The sequence below is a fragment of the Brachypodium distachyon genome, chromosome 3, assembly GCF_000005505.3.
Source record: "Brachypodium distachyon strain Bd21 chromosome 3, Brachypodium_distachyon_v3.0, whole genome shotgun sequence".
NCBI lineage: Eukaryota > Viridiplantae > Streptophyta > Magnoliopsida > Poales > Poaceae > Brachypodium > Brachypodium distachyon.
Genome location: NC_016133.3, coordinates 45677721 through 45697897, shown reverse-complemented (window position 1 = coordinate 45697897; position 20177 = coordinate 45677721). Strand labels below are relative to the sequence as shown.

At 42.2% G+C, this 20177-nt stretch overlaps 1 protein-coding gene across 2 annotated transcripts; it reads right to left on the bottom strand.

Moving 5' to 3' along the window:
* Window positions 1–11484: 11484 nt before the first annotated feature.
* LOC100830962 (RNA pseudouridine synthase 7) lies at window positions 11485–19751 on the bottom strand. 2 transcript variants are annotated; one of them, XM_003574978.4, is made up of 12 exons: window positions 19491–19751; window positions 19333–19376; window positions 18970–19047; window positions 18591–18691; window positions 17605–17692; window positions 16700–16778; window positions 16369–16451; window positions 16159–16224; window positions 15466–15522; window positions 15244–15369; window positions 11998–12215; window positions 11485–11863 (listed from the first exon to the last, which is right to left on the bottom strand). In XM_003574978.4, the coding sequence occupies exons 1-12, from the start codon at window positions 19573–19575 to the stop codon at window positions 11734–11736; spliced, it is 1155 nt and encodes a 384-aa protein (XP_003575026.1). In that variant the 5' UTR covers window positions 19576–19751; the 3' UTR covers window positions 11485–11733. The 2 variants fall into 2 exon arrangements, with proteins under 2 accessions (XP_003575026.1, XP_024316736.1); XM_024460968.1 differs by having other exon boundaries at window positions 16369–16448.
* Window positions 19752–20177: the final 426 nt, after the last annotated feature.

The following is a 20177-nucleotide window of genomic DNA, read 5'->3' as shown; positions in this document are numbered from 1 at the left end:
CACCGCTCCCTCCGTGCATTAGTTTTTGTTTTCTCGTAGATTTCATGGATTCGAAACAAGATCGTCAAATTTCTTGTAAATTTGTTGTTGTTTGTACAAAATGCATTCGTTCCATTGAAGGTTCGTAGATTAACATTGATATCTCGTTGAAATTTCTAGAGATATCATTTAAACCCGTGTGTTTGTTTCATAGATACACCATTGAAAATCCACTGAAATCACATTGAAAATTCATAGATACACCATTAAAAATCCAAATGTGCAATTATAATCTCATTGAAATTTCAAGATGCGCCATGGAGAATCCAAACATGCAATTAAAATCTCATTGAAATTTCACGGATGCATCATCGAAAATCCAAACATGCAATTAAAATCTCATTGACATCAATCATTTCAATGGTATGGCAATAAAAAATTCCTTAGCACCAATCATTGCAAAACCTAAGGGTGTAAATAGAAAAATGACTAGAGAGAGGAGTGTAGCGATGGTTGATTCATACAAAACTTAAAGCCCAAAATGTAAAATTGTCAAATGCTCTAGTTCCGTCCCTTAGATTTAGATTGGACGCTACAGGTTGCTCCGGAGCATGGCACTGTGTGGAAACACCTAATGGCTTGGTAGCACTAGAAATCTTCTCTCGCTATGTAGTAGTAGTTGTACTGTACTGGAGAAAAAAAAAGTATATTTTCAACCGTGATATTGTAGACAAAGCCTGAATCAGACCTTACCTTTGAAACCTTGAATTCCATACCCCGACCTTACTGATCCCGGTCAATTAAGTCCCTTAATCCCGATAATCGTATTTGGCGGACTGGTTTTGTTGACGTGGCGTTGGGATTGTTTGCTAAGGACTAGAAGAAGGATCCATATGATGCTCCCGTGTCTATTATTTTTCTGTTTTTTTAACTATGTTTAGGAGATAACTAACGAGAATAACCGTTAGTATAAGGAAAATTTCTAACGATGCTAAGGAAAATTCAATGTTTTCCAATCCTATTTATCAAAACGATGCATGTAGATGAAATTTCAAACGATTAGAATCCTCAAAAAACTCTTTGAATCAAAGAGGGCCCTAGTGATACAGTCTAACTAGGCGATGCATATGACATACCAAAGATAAAACTATGGCGTAACTGGCCGTCAAAAATCTCGAAAAAAATTAGAATGTTGACACATAAACTCTACCATGTCATAAAATTTCAAACCGAAATTTGATCTACGTATTATGAAATGGAAACAGAATGACAAAATCCACTAGAAAAGAAGTAAAACTGACAAAAAAAATACATACGCCTACTCTGTGAAATTTATCTTCTTTTAGGAAATATAGTATATAAAAATGCAAACGTCACGAACACGCATGTACCCTCACCCTATGAACTTACTCACGCACAGCCTACCTAGCTAGTCACCACATGTGACTCGTAGTGTTGAAGGATACGCCACTTCTACGGTTAAACACTAAAGTAAATCCAGGTAAATGTGTGCATCCATGCCAAGCATCTAGGACTAGAACCTGGTGATAAGGAACCAACCAATTGAGATAGGCCCAATTCACAAATTTATCTTTTTTTTCCTTGATATGATCTCGGTTTTGATTCCCAATTTTTGCACGCTGCTTCATCTATTTTGTCGCACCTTGCCAAAACTTTTAGTAGATTTCTTTTCAATAACTAGTTAGACCACCTTTTGGATGTTGGTGTCGTGGCACTAAAAGGTGGTATGACTACTAGATATATTCTTGCATGACACGAGATGTGCGTCGTGTTGTAAGATTTCAGATATCAATATACTCCCTCCCATCCTAAATTGTTGTCGAATATTACATGCATCTAGACTCCTTTTAAAAATATATAAATTCATATTTGGACAAATTTAAGTCAAAAATTTAAAATCAGAGGGAGTACATAATTAAAAAAATGGCAGGCTTCAGTGCGAATGTTGCTCGGAGGTAAACAAAAATGTGAAACTAGCTAGTATTGACCGCAAAATTTATCTTCCTCGTCTCTTTTGCCATGCATTCTGTTTTGAATTAAATTTATTTTTATAGCATGCTATATTATTATTAGGATCCATCAAGTGACAAATATCTGACGATGCTACTACGGTACTATGCAAACAATACTGGAGCTTCTGTTAAAGGACTTGTGATTTATCCAAAGAACCAAAGGGTACACGCAAGGCAAGGTGCATATGCAACCTTTGACAGCGAGGATGCAGGGTCAATAGCGGCTGTCCTTGTCCTTCTTGTCGGATGGTTGGCCCCATAGTTAATAGATTTTGATTGGTCCCACAAGGCAGAACACATGCATATGTCCAGAACGAACTTTTTGGTCGACTTCCTCTAAAAAAAAGGCGAAGGATTTGTATGTTGTGTTGGGATCATCTACATGGGGCTGCTACATACGAGTAGTGTGCAATGCATTGTACGTACTAGCAATATACTGTATACCTCCTTGGCTCCTTGCTTTCTTCCTGCTAACATGGAGGTATCATATGTGTTGTGTTCTTTACTTGTCACTCTAGGGTTTGCACAGTGGATAATTAATGTCCCCCGGCTCCTGTTGCTTGGCTTTATGGCAGCTAGCACACATCATGGGACATATTTGTTGTCTTTTGGTTTCAAGTCTAAAGTCGTTGTTGTGCCACAGCACCCTAAATATATGTTTGATTTATTTCCACACTTACTGTTTGGCATACTTTCTTAGACATATGGTACACGTGCTATAAGCTCAATTTCTTGCCAAAACTTGCCACAATTGTGATGGACATTTTGTTCACCTTTTTGTGTGTGTGGAATCAACACTTTGCTTAATGTTAGTTGTGGCAACGTTAGTCAATGGCGGACCAAGGTTTGCCTTGGGCCGAGGACTGAGCACCTAAGTTCAGAACTAAACGATGTATCATGTGCTAAGTTAGTAGAGATTTGCGATGTTCTTCTATACATATACATAGAGGTTCCAAGTTCAGGGCTATAGCCCAGGTTGCCCTGTGCGTTGGTCCGCCCCCGACATTAGTCATGAACCAAACATGTTTGTATTGTTTAAGATTGGACCATATCCGATGGAAGGAACAAGTTTAATGGAGATCGGACGTACGTACCATCTTGTGTGCAAAACAATCCCTGCTTCGCTAGCTCCTCCAAGTCTTTCTCCAAAATTATGTCGTCTTCCTCGTCCTCCAGAAGGTTCAACAATCTGAATTTGTCATTGATTGACGCTGCACTGTAGTCTGCTACCGCCACCGCCAGACACCGATATGCCACCATATCATCCACCTTCCCTTCCCCTGTTGCCCTTCCGCCATCAATGCCCTCCACTTGCACGCACCTATTATTGTCACTATCGTTCCTCGGTGTCGCGGAATGTTTATTTGCCATGATTTTCACCAAAGAAGATTGCTCCCGATAGAAAGCCGAGTGTCGTCTTAAGACCTACCGTAGACTAACTTTGAAGCAGAACCGAAGAAGCTAGAGTTCCAGCCTGGATACAAGGTTCTTAGGTGGACTCCAAGGCGGCCGCCATGGAGGTGAAGAAACTTTAAAAATCAGGGTAACAAGACACCTTTGCCAAAATGGTGTTAGTGTCACAATTTAATTCAATTACGCAATGGACCGAGGAAAACCCCGGAGCAAATTAAGCAGAAAACAAGATACATTATTTTGAATCTTGGGTTGATAGTTCAGAGTTTTGGATGGAGGGTTTCAGACGCACAAGTTGGAAGACAAAATTCATGAGTTGAAAAATGGCTAGGTTTTCTTTCTCTTATTTTGTTTTGGGGGAGTTCAAAGTTAAATTTTGTCTAGGTGGAAGATTTGCAAGCTCATAATTTAGGAACTGAAAGGTGACCAAACCTGTGATTGAAATTTGTTGTACTTGAAAGCAGTGGCGGAGCCAGAAACCGAAGAAAGAGGGTGCTAAGACAGGCCTAATGATGCTATACTTGCAGAGTTTCATACTTATAAGCTAGATAGTCAATGGCTTCTCCTTGTAAACATCCTAGCCAGGCTGGTGCTACAGTGCCGGTAGCACCGGCCTTGGATCCGCCCCTGCTTGAAAGATCAAAATTGCACATAATATTGAAATATATCTCATTAATTTGGAAGTTGGAACCGAGAGTTCAAAATTCTTTTAAAAAAAGAACTATAAAGGACACCGTCCCAATTTATTCCATTCAAGGGGGGTTAGCTGGATGGTCTAGGGATCCTCAAAAAGGAATATGCAGGAGATCGGGTGTACAATACTACAGAACGGGCCACCGGTGGTGGCCAAAAAACAGGCTTAGTGGCATCTTTAGGACACGCCACTGACCTGACGCCACTGGTGGTGTCCTCTCCAGTGGCGTCTTGGGAGCCGACAGTGGTAGTAGCACGTCTAGCACCGTTGGCGGCCCTATAGTTACTGCAATGGCCACTGCAGAGTTTCCTATGGCGGCTAATAGATCCCCACTGGTGCCCCACAGTGGCGACTATTCAACCACCACTGGCACTATATACGCAATTAAATTTGGAGCCCCGGGGATGTTCTCACGCTAGTCGAATTCAAAACAATTTCTTTGTGAACCGGAGAGGTACACCAATTTAAAAAAAGTTCGATTTTAGATTTGGTCGCCGGTGCTGCTCTCGCGCCGGCCGACGGGTTTCTAAAACGCCACTGATAGCTCGGAGAATTATAAAAAATACTAATGATAGTAATTAGTGTGATGTGTGTAGTTTGGTTGACCTAGGTGAAATGCAGTAAGGGCCGATCGAGGCCGGGTACTGGCGACGTACGGGCCTGTTAGTTTAGTTAATGTGTATTGTTAGATCGATGGATGGAATGTATGAACTAATGGTAGTACTTAGTGTGCTGTTTGTGAAACTCAGTTTTTGATTTTATTTTCGAATTTCGTACATATCATTCATAAGTCGAACCGATTCATATAGATGGAATTTCGAACTAATACATAGCAAAATCGTAAATAATAGAAATAAAATACTGATACTATTAACTAGCTCGTCGCCGCCGTCGTCCTCCACTGCGGCTCCTTCGTCACCCGGGCGGGACGAGCGGCGCACGCGGGCACTCTCCGCCTCATCCCGTGCCAATGAGGTGGTGCGTTCGGTGCTTTCCTCGCCGCCGCACTCCCTGACGCTCTCCACGACGTTCTCCTCGTAGGGGCTGCCGCGGCTACCAAGTCCGGGGCCACCAAATCCACCGCGGCCGTAGGGGTTACGACCCGACAGAGAGCCGCCGGAGCCGTGCCTCGGGGGGACAAACGAGTCCGACGGCCGCCTCGGGGAAGAACTGCACGCCAGGCGCGTTGTCGTTCTGGAGACTCCATAGCGTCCATTGGCGCCAAGCCGGGAAACCGAATCCATCGTACGATGCGGCAGCCACTGGCGTTCGTGGCGGGTGCGGAAGGAGGCGACGACGGCGGATCCATGGCTTCTCGTCGGCGAAGCACGGAGAGAAGAGGCGAGAAGGCTTGTTTTGAGTGGAGGGGATGTGTGTAGCGCTGGCGAAGGAGCGACTTTTAAAGGCGAGGGAGGCGACAAGGGCTAGTCCTGTGGCATTAACACCGGAGTGGCAATCAACCGTCGGGCGCGCGACGCGATGCCTTGCGTGGAAACCGCGGCCAACTGCAATTATATCGGCGTCGATGTCGTCCCTTCGGTTCTTAGTGGCGGGTCAACGCAAGGTGCGTCGCTGGTATGTCTGTGGAGGCTAGAAATAACTTCATGTCATTGGAGAATAAATTACCATCGGCGTTTTATGTATGTTGAACGGCCACTGAAGGAGACGCCACTAGAGGTTGCTCTGCAGTGGCGTGTAAGCGTTTCTGCAGTGACGAATCGTCACTGCCGGGGTTCCTGCCACTGGCGGGTTTCTCTAAGACGCCACTGCAGCCCCGCGCGAGGATGACCGGGGCCGGCCACACGACATTCAGTGGCGTGTATTCAGTTCGCTGTGGCAGGACGGGAGAGGGGGTATTTGTAGTAGTGGTATTTGGTTCTTAATCATCTATGTCCTATTAATTTTTGTCAACTATTGCCTAAAGAATTTGCTGGCCTATGGTTGACCAAAATGTTGGCAGAATTAATTTGTAAATGGAGTGTGGTGAGGTTGTCAAGGTTCCTTTGGCAACCAAATGATTGGCTATTAACCACCAACCAAACGCAAATGTCAAAATGAGATTGGTTGCCAATTTTTTGATAGGGCAAATTTTGGCAAGAGCAAAACAGCCGGGAATACTTTCTAGCTGAAGGAGGAATTTGATCGCATGAGTAATTAAGTTTGTGCACGGTCAGCATAACGTACCTTGCGTTAAACTAAAACTGGGCAGCATGGCAGCTTGCATGCCATACTTAATTATCTGAAAACTACTCGTACTTTCGTTGGTTGTCGTCGCACGTCAGTGAGGATTGCATCAGATCTCAATGCAGCATGCAGGCACACTTTTAACTTGGGTGCCATCGAGCCGTCGATCGGATCGAGTACCTGGCAGGCTATGGGCAAAAGGCTCTCTTGCACGAGAAAAAAGCAGGCGTGTGTAGGTAACATGGGATGGGTATCATGGCGATAGATTGGTGATGCATCTCTGGAGAACTAATTTCCCACGGACTGAAGTACCTATCATGCTTCCCCGCAAAAAAAAAAAGAGGTACCTATCATGCAGTTGCGATCGAGAATCGAGGTCTTCCTTCGCTATTTCTTTTCCTCGCTACATAGGTAGTACGCACTTGCTTTTTTGCTTGATCTGCATATTTGTACAGATGCTTTGCTTTGTGTTTTGCACAGGGACTTTCCGTCGGGTGCCTTGACAGAAGTGGTTAAAAGCTTCGGACCTCGTTACTCTCCCCAACTAAATCCTGTCCATATCCGGGGTTAAGATCACATCCGCGAGAACCTACTGACACATTTGACTGCATGTGTCGATCATTTCCTTGCTTTTATGGGTTTTCTTGCCCGTCGGTCTCAAGCATGCGAGATCGTTAATTAACGTTAAGAAACGGTCAAGTAGCTCGTTAAGAAACTCGATTCAAAAGGGCGCCGATTATGCTTAAAATTAGTAAGGTGGCCCGCGCACTTGCGCAGGCAGTAACTTTAAAGTGATGAATGTACCGAAAGAGTACGGTTCAACAACTCATGTTATATTTTTTAAATGATGAGTCTTAACAATGTTTGTTTCCATTCTTTTTATTATCAATGCCACTATGAATAGTTAATTAGCATGTGTCAAATAAATTATTGAAGATAAAAAATTAAATATGAGATACTATTTATTTATTTTTGTCGTGGACTGGTATGTTAAATTGACCCTTGGAACTGAAGTTCAAACACAGGTAAGTATGTGTACATAACCGCATAATTCAAATATGATCTGGTGGTGTGTTGCAATCACATGATATTTTTTTTGTGAGTGCATATACACATCCTATTCATACTATTCGAGAAAGGTTAACAAATTCTACTGCTGAGAGGTAAATAGAATCAGGCAAATACGGAGTATAATGCAGGTACGTACATAGCAGTGCAGATAATCTTGGATAGCCAGCTGTGGTCGGGAAACGATAAGAATATTGAAAGGATGCAAAATAAAAGCAAAGTGTGGAGCAAATAATAACTATTGACAGAACACTATGACAAGGTACCTTAGTAATGAAGTGAACTTTTACAATGATCATCTTTTGCTTGAAGTTCTCCATCTCTTAATTTCATCGTGCATGACTCCATTCCAGGAAATTCAAGAATTAACAGTTCTAACAGAAAGAAAGCATCTTGGTCTTGGGCAAATATTTGTTTGTTCCAATATGAAAGCCTAGCCTCTTTAAACCACAGACGCCTTTCCTCAATAAATTGATGCATTGTCTTACAAACTTATTCAGATTAACTTGTCATCGATCAACCTAATTAGGATGCAGCCACAAAAAATGGCTCTCGCGAGTGCATGCACCTGGACACTAAAATTATTTAAACTAGAGGATACCCCGCGCGTTGCTGCGGAAATAGCCAATGCATACCGGGCGTATTTTAGGGAGAGACGTCGCGAATAACAAATTAAAATATGAATTTGAGAGTCGTGGATGAGGAAATATCTAAAATGAAAATAGAAAGCCTATAGAATTGAAGTATCAACAAAGAACTTAAATCCTGAATGCAATTACAATAATGTCACGTCCACAAATGAGGACCAAGGATAATAATTATTGGTAAAAATATGGGCAAACAAACCAAATCAATTTGCTGCTCTCCGACCTGATCTTTTTGGTGGACAAACCCTGTAAAAAATATACTCCCTCCGTCCCATATTAAGTGACTCAAATTTGTCAAAATATGGATGTATCTATGCCTAAAGAATGTGTAGATACATTTAATAGAAAGTCATTTAATATGGGACAGAGAGAGTAGAAAAATATACCAAGAGAAAACAAAACTGCAGAATGCAAAAATCACATACAACACGTGGGTGTTCCTCCTCTCCGGAGGCTACCGCTGCAGCCACGGGTCAGGTGGGCATTATAACTGAAAACCAAACTCCTGAACCAAAATAACTGGAACCAAATCCTATTAGACCGAAACAGTTTTTTTCGATTGAAAAGCAGAATTTACTTCGGGCAATTTGGATCTCGCACTTGGGTACCCGAACTAACGGCAAAAAAGAAGCCAATACCCTACGTATGCACACCTGTGGCCTGACCCACCTGCAGGCCCAATAGCCCACCCAATAAAAGAAAAAAAAACCTTGAGGCCTTAACCCTACGGGCTACCATCCCCTGATGCCTTGATCGACGATTTCACGATTTCACGAACCCATCTCTTCCCGTCTGGTCATCTTCCAGGATTCACTTCTCTCTCACCGCCTGTTCCTCCAAGCTCTGGGAGCGGACGCGTCCCTTTGGTATGGTGCCTCCTCGGCGGGGCGCCCAGATCCGCACGCTTCGTCTCGTCGGCGCGTCGGCCTGAGCAGGAGGGGGGGGGGGGGGCAGCACTGCAATGCATTCCCGACGGAGGACCTCGGCGTCGTGTTGGGGACGGGGGCGAGCGGCGCTGTAGGTGAGGTGGTGGTATCTGAGAGGGTCGGAGACAGGCAGGGAGCCACCGGTGGCCAGAACAGAGGCGGAGGATGACGGCATGGCCTGTGGAAAACTCAACAGGGATGGTGAAATCGACATCGTGGTGGAGGGGGAGGCGAGGGCTTACAAAAGGTCATAAGATGTGAAACCGCTAACAATTTTTCCATTTTGCTCGGCTCAATTAATCTCATCCTTTGACTTCGCACAATAATTTTCCTAATTTTCATCTTCTTCCGCTGCCTCTATCGATTCCAGCCCACTAAGCATTAGCTCGTCCAGCCTACACATGTGACAGGCGGGTGATCGTGAACGAACGCAACGGGCGGGGACTGGCGCACAGTTCGGTGCGGGAGTGCGGACACAACGACGGATCGCTCACGGGCCGACACGAGAATGCAATTCAGGGAATCTGGAAATTAGGCAGTGGGTTTCCTCTACTTAAATATAGAGGATTAGAAGGTTGGATGAATGCTGACGTGGAAAATTAGAAGGTGGGGTGAACGCTGACGTGGATAGGCTGCATGTGCAGTTTGCTAAATTAACTGCACTTAGTGGGTTTCAACTTTATAGAGTTTATAGATTGGATCAAAATTAGCATTGGTCAATTTTAACAAAATGGTTTTGCTGTATTTAAGTTGCCTGATTTTTAGTTAGGAATAAGTTGATTCCTCGCCCGTTCAATATGATTTGTGCTTTAACGGATGATTTGAAAAAGAGAGTAAAATGAGATCTACGTAGTAATCTAACGATTCTGATTCGTCAACTTAGATTTAAGTTTGTTGCTTAAAAATCAAACAACTTAGATATAGCCACACCCTTAACAACAATCGTTAGTACGATACTCCTAACACAATAAATGTTCAAACTATAATAAAAATATTTAAAGTCAAACTGTATATTATCTTTTGAGAAGCGTTAGTCAAAAACTTGGTAGACCCGATATCCATCCACTAGATATCATCCCACTGCTCATCAGTGATGGGCCTAACTGACCGTCAGTGGTCCAAATCATCATTGACAAACCTTATAAGGAAACATCAATGATGATTGTCTACATGCCGCTATGACACGTCATCACCGAGGGATAGCCAATTTACTTGTCATCTTCGGGGTGGCATATACCTGATGAGGCTTCATCTCTGACGGTGCATAGCAAGACTTCAACTTGTTTTTCTTGGGCTGGCCGCGATGATACCGGCGACCTCTGCTTGTTACTCGACTCGTTAAACTATTTTCCGCATAGACTAGGACTGTGGCTGCTGCAATGCCCCAAAAAAGAAACAGAAAAGCACGGGCCGGTCATATGCCGGTCAAGCAAGGCTTGTGAGTTGTGATGGTGGCGGGCATGCATGCGGCTTCCGGAGGCTGACGGCGCGTGCCGCTTATTCACTGCTGACTTGAATCCATCCGAACGGCTCCTTCCGTCCCATAACGAGACACGCATGTATTTTTATATCAACAATTTGATAATTAGATATGTATTTTTTTAAAACTACATCGTCAGATTTTATCAAAAAAAACTTTCTAATGATATACTCACTCTGTTCCATAAAAATTGACACAGATTTAAACTAGATCTAATTCAAATCCGTGCCGATCTTTATAAAACGGAGGGACTAATATTTTAGTTATTTAACTTATTTAGTTAGCTAAATTGATTATCTAAAAATACGTGCGTCTCGTGTTATGAACGGAGGAAGTAGCAGGGTCTACTCCTTCCTCTTCTCTTCGTTATCTCACGGGCCAAAGCAATGGATCGGCCTCTTGAGAAACTAAGCTCGTTTCTTACGATCATCCCCTCTTATACTGCCTAATGTAAAAATCAAATGTGGTTTGCACTTCTGTAGCATGGTAAATGTAAAGAAAAAAAATTGAATTCACCTTACACTAAATGCTCGTTTGGCATCCATTATTTGGGTATAAAATCCTAAAATTCATTTTGGATCCGAAACCAATTTGTTTGGTTGCCGCAGAATTGGGTACAAAAATTCAATTAAAATTTCATGCTATCACGCTGTACATAACCTCAATTCATCTCTATAAGTCAACATTTTTATGAAATTGTCTCTCATTTTACAAATCGAAGTGGCAGACAAACATGGTTTTAAATCCAGAATTCAAATTCAACCAAATGAAATCCTACCCAAAAATCGATTTTATTCCATTTCCACCAAATGAAATGAAACGAGGGATACCAAATGAGCTGTTAAGAGTATTTGACAGCTGGGAGAAAATCTAGGAGCTCCTTTTCTTTTCGAGGAACCGACCCATTTGTCCATCCAAACTTTTGAATTCGTCTCTCTTCTTGTCTTTGTCTGACATTCCGGACAGGTAAAAAACAGGTCAACACGTCTCCGAGACCACGAAATACATGCTACGACAACAATCGTTGTAATAATAGAATACCAGGATCACACCGTGTGCATGCCTTCCAGAAATCTTCAATGGACATGATCAGATCATATGGATGTATGTATAATGTTCAAATACAACAAAAATGCTGGTTTGAAACAAATGTGACTAAACTACCATATGAGGAAACTTAACTGAATATGACATATGAACCACATACACCGCCGCACATCGTTACAGCCATACAATGACAGTAAAAGACATCATACGCATCCCAAAATCTCAGCCCAGCTGTTGGTGGGCTTACGAGAGATGTGTTACATCACGACTTTATTTTCTTCGTGGGCATATTATCAAGGGAGGCCCAGTCAGGATAAGGGCATTCGTAGCTCCAGTCAGGACCAGTATATCGGACACAATGTAGCCATAATGCCTCCTCATCTCCATCGTAACTGCCAAAAGAAGTGAAGCCCAAAAGATCATCACCAGGAAAAACATGAAGCATTTGCAATTTCGTATTTATTATTTTAAATCCTTTATTGCCAAGTACAAAATACAAACTTGTTAAGTATCAGTAAAAACTCACCCTACAGGAGCAAGATTTGGACAATTCGTGCACATTGGATCAATACCGAATTCCTCTGCTTCAGCACTACTGTCAGGATCTGGTGATGACAATGAGCACGCTAGTGAGGTTGCTCTATTGATACCCGTTCCCTTTGATGAACGTGGACAAAAATTTCCCGATAAGTAGAGCTCATCATTGGCTATTGGGTAACCAATGTGTTTTAGATGTACCCTTATCTGCATTTTCACAATTTTCGGAAGCAAAATTCTGTGTCATCAATATACAGAAATAACATAACACGCACACATATTGTAGGCATAAGAAGCAGCGAGACTAGGACCAATTAGCACATTTTTGGTTCTTTCAAAAGGAATATACCCGATATGAAGCGTCTTGTTAAAACAAGAACACCAAAAAGCTTTAAATGAAGGAAAGGAGGCATTTGATCATTTGCATGGAACTTATAAATACTTATAATGTTGCCAAGTTATCCATTATGGAGGCCTTTCCTAACAGGGGATTAAGACATGTTATGATTCAGACATACAGTGATACAGGTTTCACAACCTACTTTTCCGAACACAGTATTAAGCATACAAACGCAAATTCATGTAAGATGATAGAGGTTACCACAATTTATTTGGAACTTTACTTAATCTGCCGTACTGATTCAACGCTTTTTGATAGATAGGCAAGGCCAAGTAGTGAGAATCGTGACTAATCAAATCCACGAGGTAAGAGACCACATAGTCGACATAAAAAGGCACCCATCTAATTCAATAAAATGTTATTCTGTAGTGCTAATTAAATGCAGTTGGTTTCCATGTTCTGAGTAATCAAGGATACGCGATATTAACATATCGACCAATGTCAAGAAAATTCGGTGGAACCAGGTCTGAGAAGAATACAATTTAGCATACAATTTAATTTACAGGAGTACAGGACGTACGCATAATCTGACAAACTGTTAGAGAAACCACTTGTAACCATCAACAAAATCCATTCACTTTTACTTGGTACTTCAATATTTGTCCCTTTTCATCATCCAGTGGTCTATTTAATGCAAAATAATTATGATTAACTGTGCCCGTTCTGATCTTGGTTGATCAATTTGCATATCTGCTATAGGCCAACATGGTGTTACCATGCATCCTTGATCAGTCAGGTTATGGGGAACCAGATACATTTCTTCTGTGAATTATTACCTTCCTCGGTCATGGTTTTTGCCTAGTGTGTATGATGTAGGCTATGGCATACCCTACATGACATGTGGGTACTCCAGAGATTGGGTTGCCGCCATGATGCAACCTGTTTTGGAAGTTGATGGTTCTTGATACCAGATTTTGTTGTTTAAGGTCAAGTTGGACCTGGCACCAGATTTAGGGGTCAAAATAGACCTTTTCCTCTAACTAATGGGCACCAAACACGCAGCGGTCAACCGCTGTAGCAGCCACAACATTCCATGCTGCTACTTTTAGCAGGCGTTACAAACACTACTTACTGCACTCGTCCATACTGTTTCAGTGACGTTTATTTCCAAAGAGTAATTTTCCATCCCTTAGGACTACACGTGGGTAGGTTGATTGTCGGGGGGATGACCCCGGGTAGGGTCATGACAACACGTATTAGCCGGGATAGCGAGAGCAAGGCCGACGTAAGCAAGTACGCCGGCATTGTTAAGCCGACTTTATAACATGCCGGCATACCAAAAGTATGCCGGCAATCTCTATCTTGTCCTATGTGATTGCAGGATAAGCACAAACTATCTAATCTCGGCTAGGGCCGGGATACGCCAACGGTCCTATCTTGGTCGCATGGCGCAAAGTAAAGCAGCGCTCCTTTTATGACAGAAAAGCAGTCGTTGCTCACGTCGTTGTGCCGGACGACTGCACAGTGACGCGCCGTAGAAGGACAGGTGACGAAGGCCGGGGCGTGGTTACAGTGCGCGTCGTCTGGCTGTACGTAAAGCACAAAGCAGCATTGTCCCCTCCCGGACAATCCGGAGGGGACCATGGGCGTACCCGGCGGGCCCGGGAGTAGCTAGGGTTTGCTTTCGGCCCACATGTCAGTGTGACATCTTTAGCCTATAAATAGAGGCTCCACCCCTCCTGTGAGAGGGGTTCCTCTCTTAGACATTAGTTCATCTCCTTCTTCTTCCTCCTCAGGACACAGCTCAAGGAGCACCATTGTAGCCCTCTAGTATCTCGGCTAATACTAACAAAGCAGGAGTAGGAGTGTTGCCTCAACAAGAGGGCTCCGAACCTGGGTAAAGATCGCGTTCACGGTTACTTGTGCATGGTCACACCACGTCATCCCTCTTCCGGATCCTCCTTCATCCATCGGCCCCAACTTCAGCCATCCTATGGCATCTGCCGTGACACCACCACAACATTGATGCAGTGCCTCACATGTGCTGGTTGCAATCTGAATTGGCATCACTCCGGCATGACATTTCTCACACCTGAAGCACTGGCCCAAGCATGCAAGATAATGTAGACGAGATACTTGCATGGGCGAACCCCTAAATTAAACTCCAATAGATGGTCTGAAATCATGGAAGTAGACTGGACATGGAATGTAAATCTTTCAATGGATTACTTGTGTTAAGGAGTATTGTGGTTTCCTATTGGTCTAGGTCTCTTATGGTTTCCTATTAGTCAAGGTCTCTCGAAGATTCCCTTTTTTTCTCTCGAACACACCAAGCAGCGTATCATTTTCATTAAGGAGATGCTAAGACAGGCAAAGTACAGCCAACCTGAGCCAAACAAAAGAAGGCAAAAGAGCAAAACAAACAAAAACAAAACAAGGCTCCACTACAAAAACACAAAAGCACCAAAAAACAACGGGCTGCTGTAAAGTCTTCTTGTACATTGATCCCGATCCCGTCCATTGCACTCCCATGTTCATCAATGCTGTAGAGATCCACAAATTTTTTGTCCATCAGCCTTTGCTTCAGATCCTGGTCCTTTTCTTTTGGATCGTATGGTGTTTTTCTTTCTCATGGTTGTCGATTGCAGTAGTCAAAAAGATGACAGCGCCCTCTGGCCCAAAGTTTTTCTTACCACTGCGCTTCTGTTGTGCCACCACTTTCTTGGGCAAAAATCTTTTGTGCCATGCTTCTGCACTAAAGTGTGCATTTCCGTCGAGTTCATGGACTAATGGTGTATTTCACTCTTTAATTTGTATTTACCAGGATATTTTACTCATACAATGCATTCATGTGGTTCACATCATGCACTCAATTAAAGGGTAAAATAGGATTACCTGGTGAGTCCGACCAGTCACAGGTTTGCACAAGACAATGCTGTGGTTCCCATCAGTAAAAATCCTCTGAAACTTGGTGCAAGCTTGTTTTCCACTTGGAAGAGCTTTACCAGGACCATCACAAACCTGCGTTTCAAAAAGTAAACTCAGAGGGAGCCAGAGCTTCAACATATACATTTTTGCACAAAAAATGCACAACAAATTTAATATTTCATTACAGACCTCCACAGTGCTCCTCCCTTCCCGTGCATTGAAGTTTACATTGGCATCGACGGTTTGCTGAAAAGAAATACTTTTAGACAAATATTCATTGCACACCAGCATTCATGTATGAAAAAACAAACAAAACAACCTGAGATGATTTGTCTATTTGCAACAAATTTCCACTGAACCGTTCTCTACCTGGTAGTCATAGAACTAAACCTATTTTGCAAAGCATAATTAAAAACCTTGCGAAGGATTCAATAGTTTAATGGCATTTCGGTGGTTATTCTCGGTCCTAGTTCCATAGCTTTTACATCCTAAATAAGTATTTCTGTGGAGCAGTCTGAATGCTCTACTGCGGGCCCGATATATAGATTAGTTCACACAAAGGGTCCACACAAAGTGGTTGAATTTCCTTTTGTTGGACGTTTATGTGATTTAATTAAAAAAAGTCACTCAACTCAGTCACAAGAGATCTCTGGACTCTGGATGTTTATAAAGCTTTTGCAAATTAAGGGAGTTCAGAATCTGAAGAAATTAAACATATGAAATATATAAACTAATATAAACCTCAAGATGGACAATACAAGAAACATTTTAAAATAGACTGACCATATATATCTATTCAACTTATTTTACAACAGAAACAACTTTTGCTCCTGGATCGAATGAAACACAGTTGAGCTATTGAGAATAAAATAAATGACATACCTCGCCATCAGGAAATACACCAACAACCTTGGCTACGTATTCTTTCTGCAGTAAATTAGCTTCAATCTGTGGCAACAATATTCGAGTAAGTAAAAAAGATATAATATCTCAATGGGCAGAATATAAGGTAGGTGCAGATGCGATAATAAGCAGGATGCTCAGACACATAATGAAAATGACGTAGTGGGATAAAAAGTTGAGTGCTATCACCTGCTGCCTGAAACATTCTGCTCGATCAGCACTCTTAGCAAATATAAGGAGACCTGAAACTAACCGGTCTAACCGATGCACTGCTGCAAAAATAGTAATGGTAGTCAAGGAAGTTCGGTACGTCTATAGATATAAGTAAAAGTACAAACACACATGAAAGAGAATAAACAAAATAAATAGCGAAAATCCCTCTTGGCTCCCGGGCTCCAGGTAGCCCTTTTTTGTATTTTTTTCAGAAATCACATTTCGGGTTTCAAATAATCATGAAACAAAATATACATGTACATGCTAGAAGCTGCTATCCAATTGGTATAACTGAAGCAAAGGATACGAAACAGGGGTGTTAATCCATGCTCAGCCTGCAGAATGCCTACTACGGTATTCTTACGGTACTGACCACAGGGATGAACCTACAAAAAAAACTTCTGTTTTGTAAGTAGGCATGCCTTGTAAGTAACAATTGACTCGAGCTAAATATAGCAACCAGACTTTGTCACACTTGAACCTTACAAACAATATGGCATTAGCATTCCAGTTCTCAAACATGGTATTCATCTTGAATAACCAGAAACCTCATCAAGTGAATATGTTCCAGTTAACTCTTCATCAAACCAGATGTCTCGCTTTATCATGAATTCAACTAAATTAATTTCATCCCATAGAAGGGTTCTAGTGGTCAGTTTTCGTCTTTTTCTGAAAATTAATTCTAGGATTAGTTGAGAACTACAAGAGTACCATCTAATTGCAAATAAAAACTGTTCATGTCATTATACGGAAGACCCTCTGGCCCAAGAAAAAATCCTTATAAATAACTTATAAGACCAGTGCTTGTAGATTTTCTGGCTTTAGACTTGGTACAAAAAGGGCAGCCCGGTGCATGTAGCTCCCGCTTGCGCAGGGTCCGGGGAAGGGTCCGACCACTTTGGGTCTTTTGTACGCAGCCTTTCCCTGCATTTCTGCAAGAGGCTGTTTCCAGGACTCGAACCCGTGACCTCATGGTCACAAGGCAACAGCTGTACCGCTGCGCCAAGGCTCCCCTTCTGGCTTTAGACTTGGTACAAACTAATATATTTTAGTTCAGCGGTTCAGCTCACATATTTTGAGGAACAAGTTTCAATAACTGTAATAATATGATGTACACAAGTTTTATGAAAACTGTTACAAGAAAGCTGCTTAGTTTTTTGTCATGCATCACATAGTATTAACACCTAGCGGACATTACAGTTATAAGCTTACTGGGACAGATGCCGGTTTGCAGACAGTTACAACATCAACTTCATTCTGAAGGATTAGAATATTACCACCCAAGACTGGTGGCTCATGCCTGAAAGAATAATGATCTTCAAGAATATGCCAACCCGATTTACAAATGAGAAATATGCATGAGTTATTTATGTTAAAGCAAGAATAAAAAGGATCAGTTGTTAAAACCCAAGGGGAGCATGTAATGCAAATAATGGAATCAAAGATGGGAAATTGGAACCTATAGAGAAACTGGGAGCGGCTCAGGAACTACATAAATAAACGGCATGCATGTATGTTAAACACGGAATCATCATCAACTTAAAAGGAACCTTATGGATATAACTTCCATTAACATTTCAAAGAGTACAACTATTTTAAAGTTTAGCTAAATAATAAGAGAAATGTGGGTTCATCGCAGAAAAAAGAAGAGAAATGTGACATTGACCAAAACATCCATTAGTTACTCACTTGTTTTGTTTGGATTTTTGTGCTTCATGTAAGAGGATAACAAATGTGCAGCAATAACTTATGTTGTGTCCAAGTTTGGACCATTTGTTTGTACTATAAAAAATTATCAGCTCCATTACTACTATATATGTCAAGAACATATCATTTAGGGCATCGCCAAGGCCTCCAGTAAGCTTTGACCATTATGTTGACATACTAGCGGAATGCCTGCACATTGTCATCGAACTAATAAAAGTAAACCCAACAATTGAGCACATATCTCCATAAAAACAATGATCACAATAAGTGACTTGAAACTTAAAAGGTACGCGTCTTACACATAGCAAAAAACCGTTAAAAAAAAGTTACATTGCATATTTTAAAATGGTCAAAGAAAGACGAAGCCCTCCTTCATAGACGTATCCTTAAACTTTGTATTTTCTGAACAGAGGGAGTAATTAGTTTTGGTAAATGGGCCACTAGAAAGCAATGAACAAAATGAGCCTTCAAAAATGAAAAGCTTGACCCACCTGTGCAAGAAATGGCTTATCTTTTGTGATGATTTCACAATATAGTCTGCAGGAACCGTTTGCTCATCCACCTGGAGCCTCCCACATTTCACTGCATGAACCTAGGAATTTCATCTTTTATTTTAGATATAGAAATGATGATTACCAAAAAAGCAAATAAAGATTCTTAGAATTTTAATGTGCACGCGTTAAATCAGGGAAGTACAACATGCAGTTCAAGATGCTGGAATGCAAGAAACAACTACATATACATTCAGAAGCGGGTATCTCATCAATGCACTTCTTCAACTAGGCAGAATGACGATGAATGCATAATAAGTATAATGAGCAAGGAATAGTGTGACCTACAAAATATTAAAAAGGACTATTGGTATCATACATAGTATTCGTAGGGTCGCCCCTTGAATTCTTCAGTGAAGAGGTCTACAATGGTCTTGCCAGCCCATCTGTTCTTCACCTGCAAACCAAATTTAGAATTTGGTCCAAAGAAAATTTGGTAAGGTCACTTGTAGTAACATTGGAACAAAATACTGCGGCTAACCAGTGCTATGCTAAAACTTCAGGAATTGTGAATAATTGTCCAGTTTCATTATTTTGAGTGCACAGCATAATCCACAACTACTGCACAACCCTAAGCAGTTGAAAAACACCTCATCCAGAATCAAACTGGAAACTAAAAAAGAAGAAGAAATAAAGAAAATAACAAGTAAAACTGAGAAGGAGGAAGAGAAGGTTTAGTTACATGTGAGATGAACTCGAAGTAATAAGGCCTCACGTAGCGCCGCCCTGCGAAGATAAGGGAACCGTTCGATGGCTAGTAAGGGGATGGCTTTAGGGTTGGGAGCTCGGAAGTGGCGCCATGTAAAGAAAGGAGGTGGGACGAGGCGGGGCGGTGGTTACCGTTGCGAAAGATGTAGTCTTGCGCCTCCGGCGGATTGGCCGGCGTCTGCCACACGATTCCCGCTCCCGGTGGCGCCGCCGCCATCAGGCCAAAAAGTCCTATGCAGCAGCGGCGGCTTAGCTCCTCGTTTTAGCACTTCACTGCTCGAAGCGCAAACGAAAAAGGGGTCGGCCCACGGCGGAGGAGTGTGGCTGGGGGCGCGGCGGCGCAACGAGAGAAAAAAAATCAATGCAAACCAGTCCTCAAACTCTGAAGCCGTACCCACGAGGTCCCTAGTTTTGCTAAATCTCAGAGCATCTTCACCCATCCAACATTTTTCGGCCGGTGCCACATTTTTCGGCCGTGTGGGGGCCACCGGTTAGAATTTATTTTTAAGGTCTAGACAGTTCCCAGTCGGCACACCCAAACGCCTCCCCTAGCCAAATTATACAAATATTGCAAACTGAAACAATCACGTTATTTGATAAGTCTTGAATCACATTTCAAACAAATTTATTCAAATTTAAGCAAATGAATAAGAAAAACTAGATGTTTCCTCGGAGCCTTCACAAATGCTCGACCAGATCATCTTGAAGCTGCTGATGAGTACCGGCGTCTCGAATTTCTTACCGCCGGGCGAGGAAAGCAGCAGAGGCGGCCGGTACCTGGTGATTGACATTGGCTAGACAACCCATCCGTTCATAGGG

Bases quoted from the DNA above. Each gene is read 5' to 3' on its own strand.
- LOC100830962 (XM_003574978.4), bottom strand. From the start codon at position 19,575: ATGGCGGCGGCGCCACCGGGAGCGGGAATCGTGTGGCAGACGCCGGCC. The intron at 19,377-19,490 runs GTAACCACCGCC...TTATCTTCGCAG, and splicing joins AGACTACATCTTTCGCAACG to GGCGGCGCTACGTGAGGCCT. The intron at 15,370-15,465 runs GTCTGTAATGAA...TTTGAAACGCAG, and splicing joins AAGGGAGGAGCACTGTGGAG to GTTTGTGATGGTCCTGGTAA.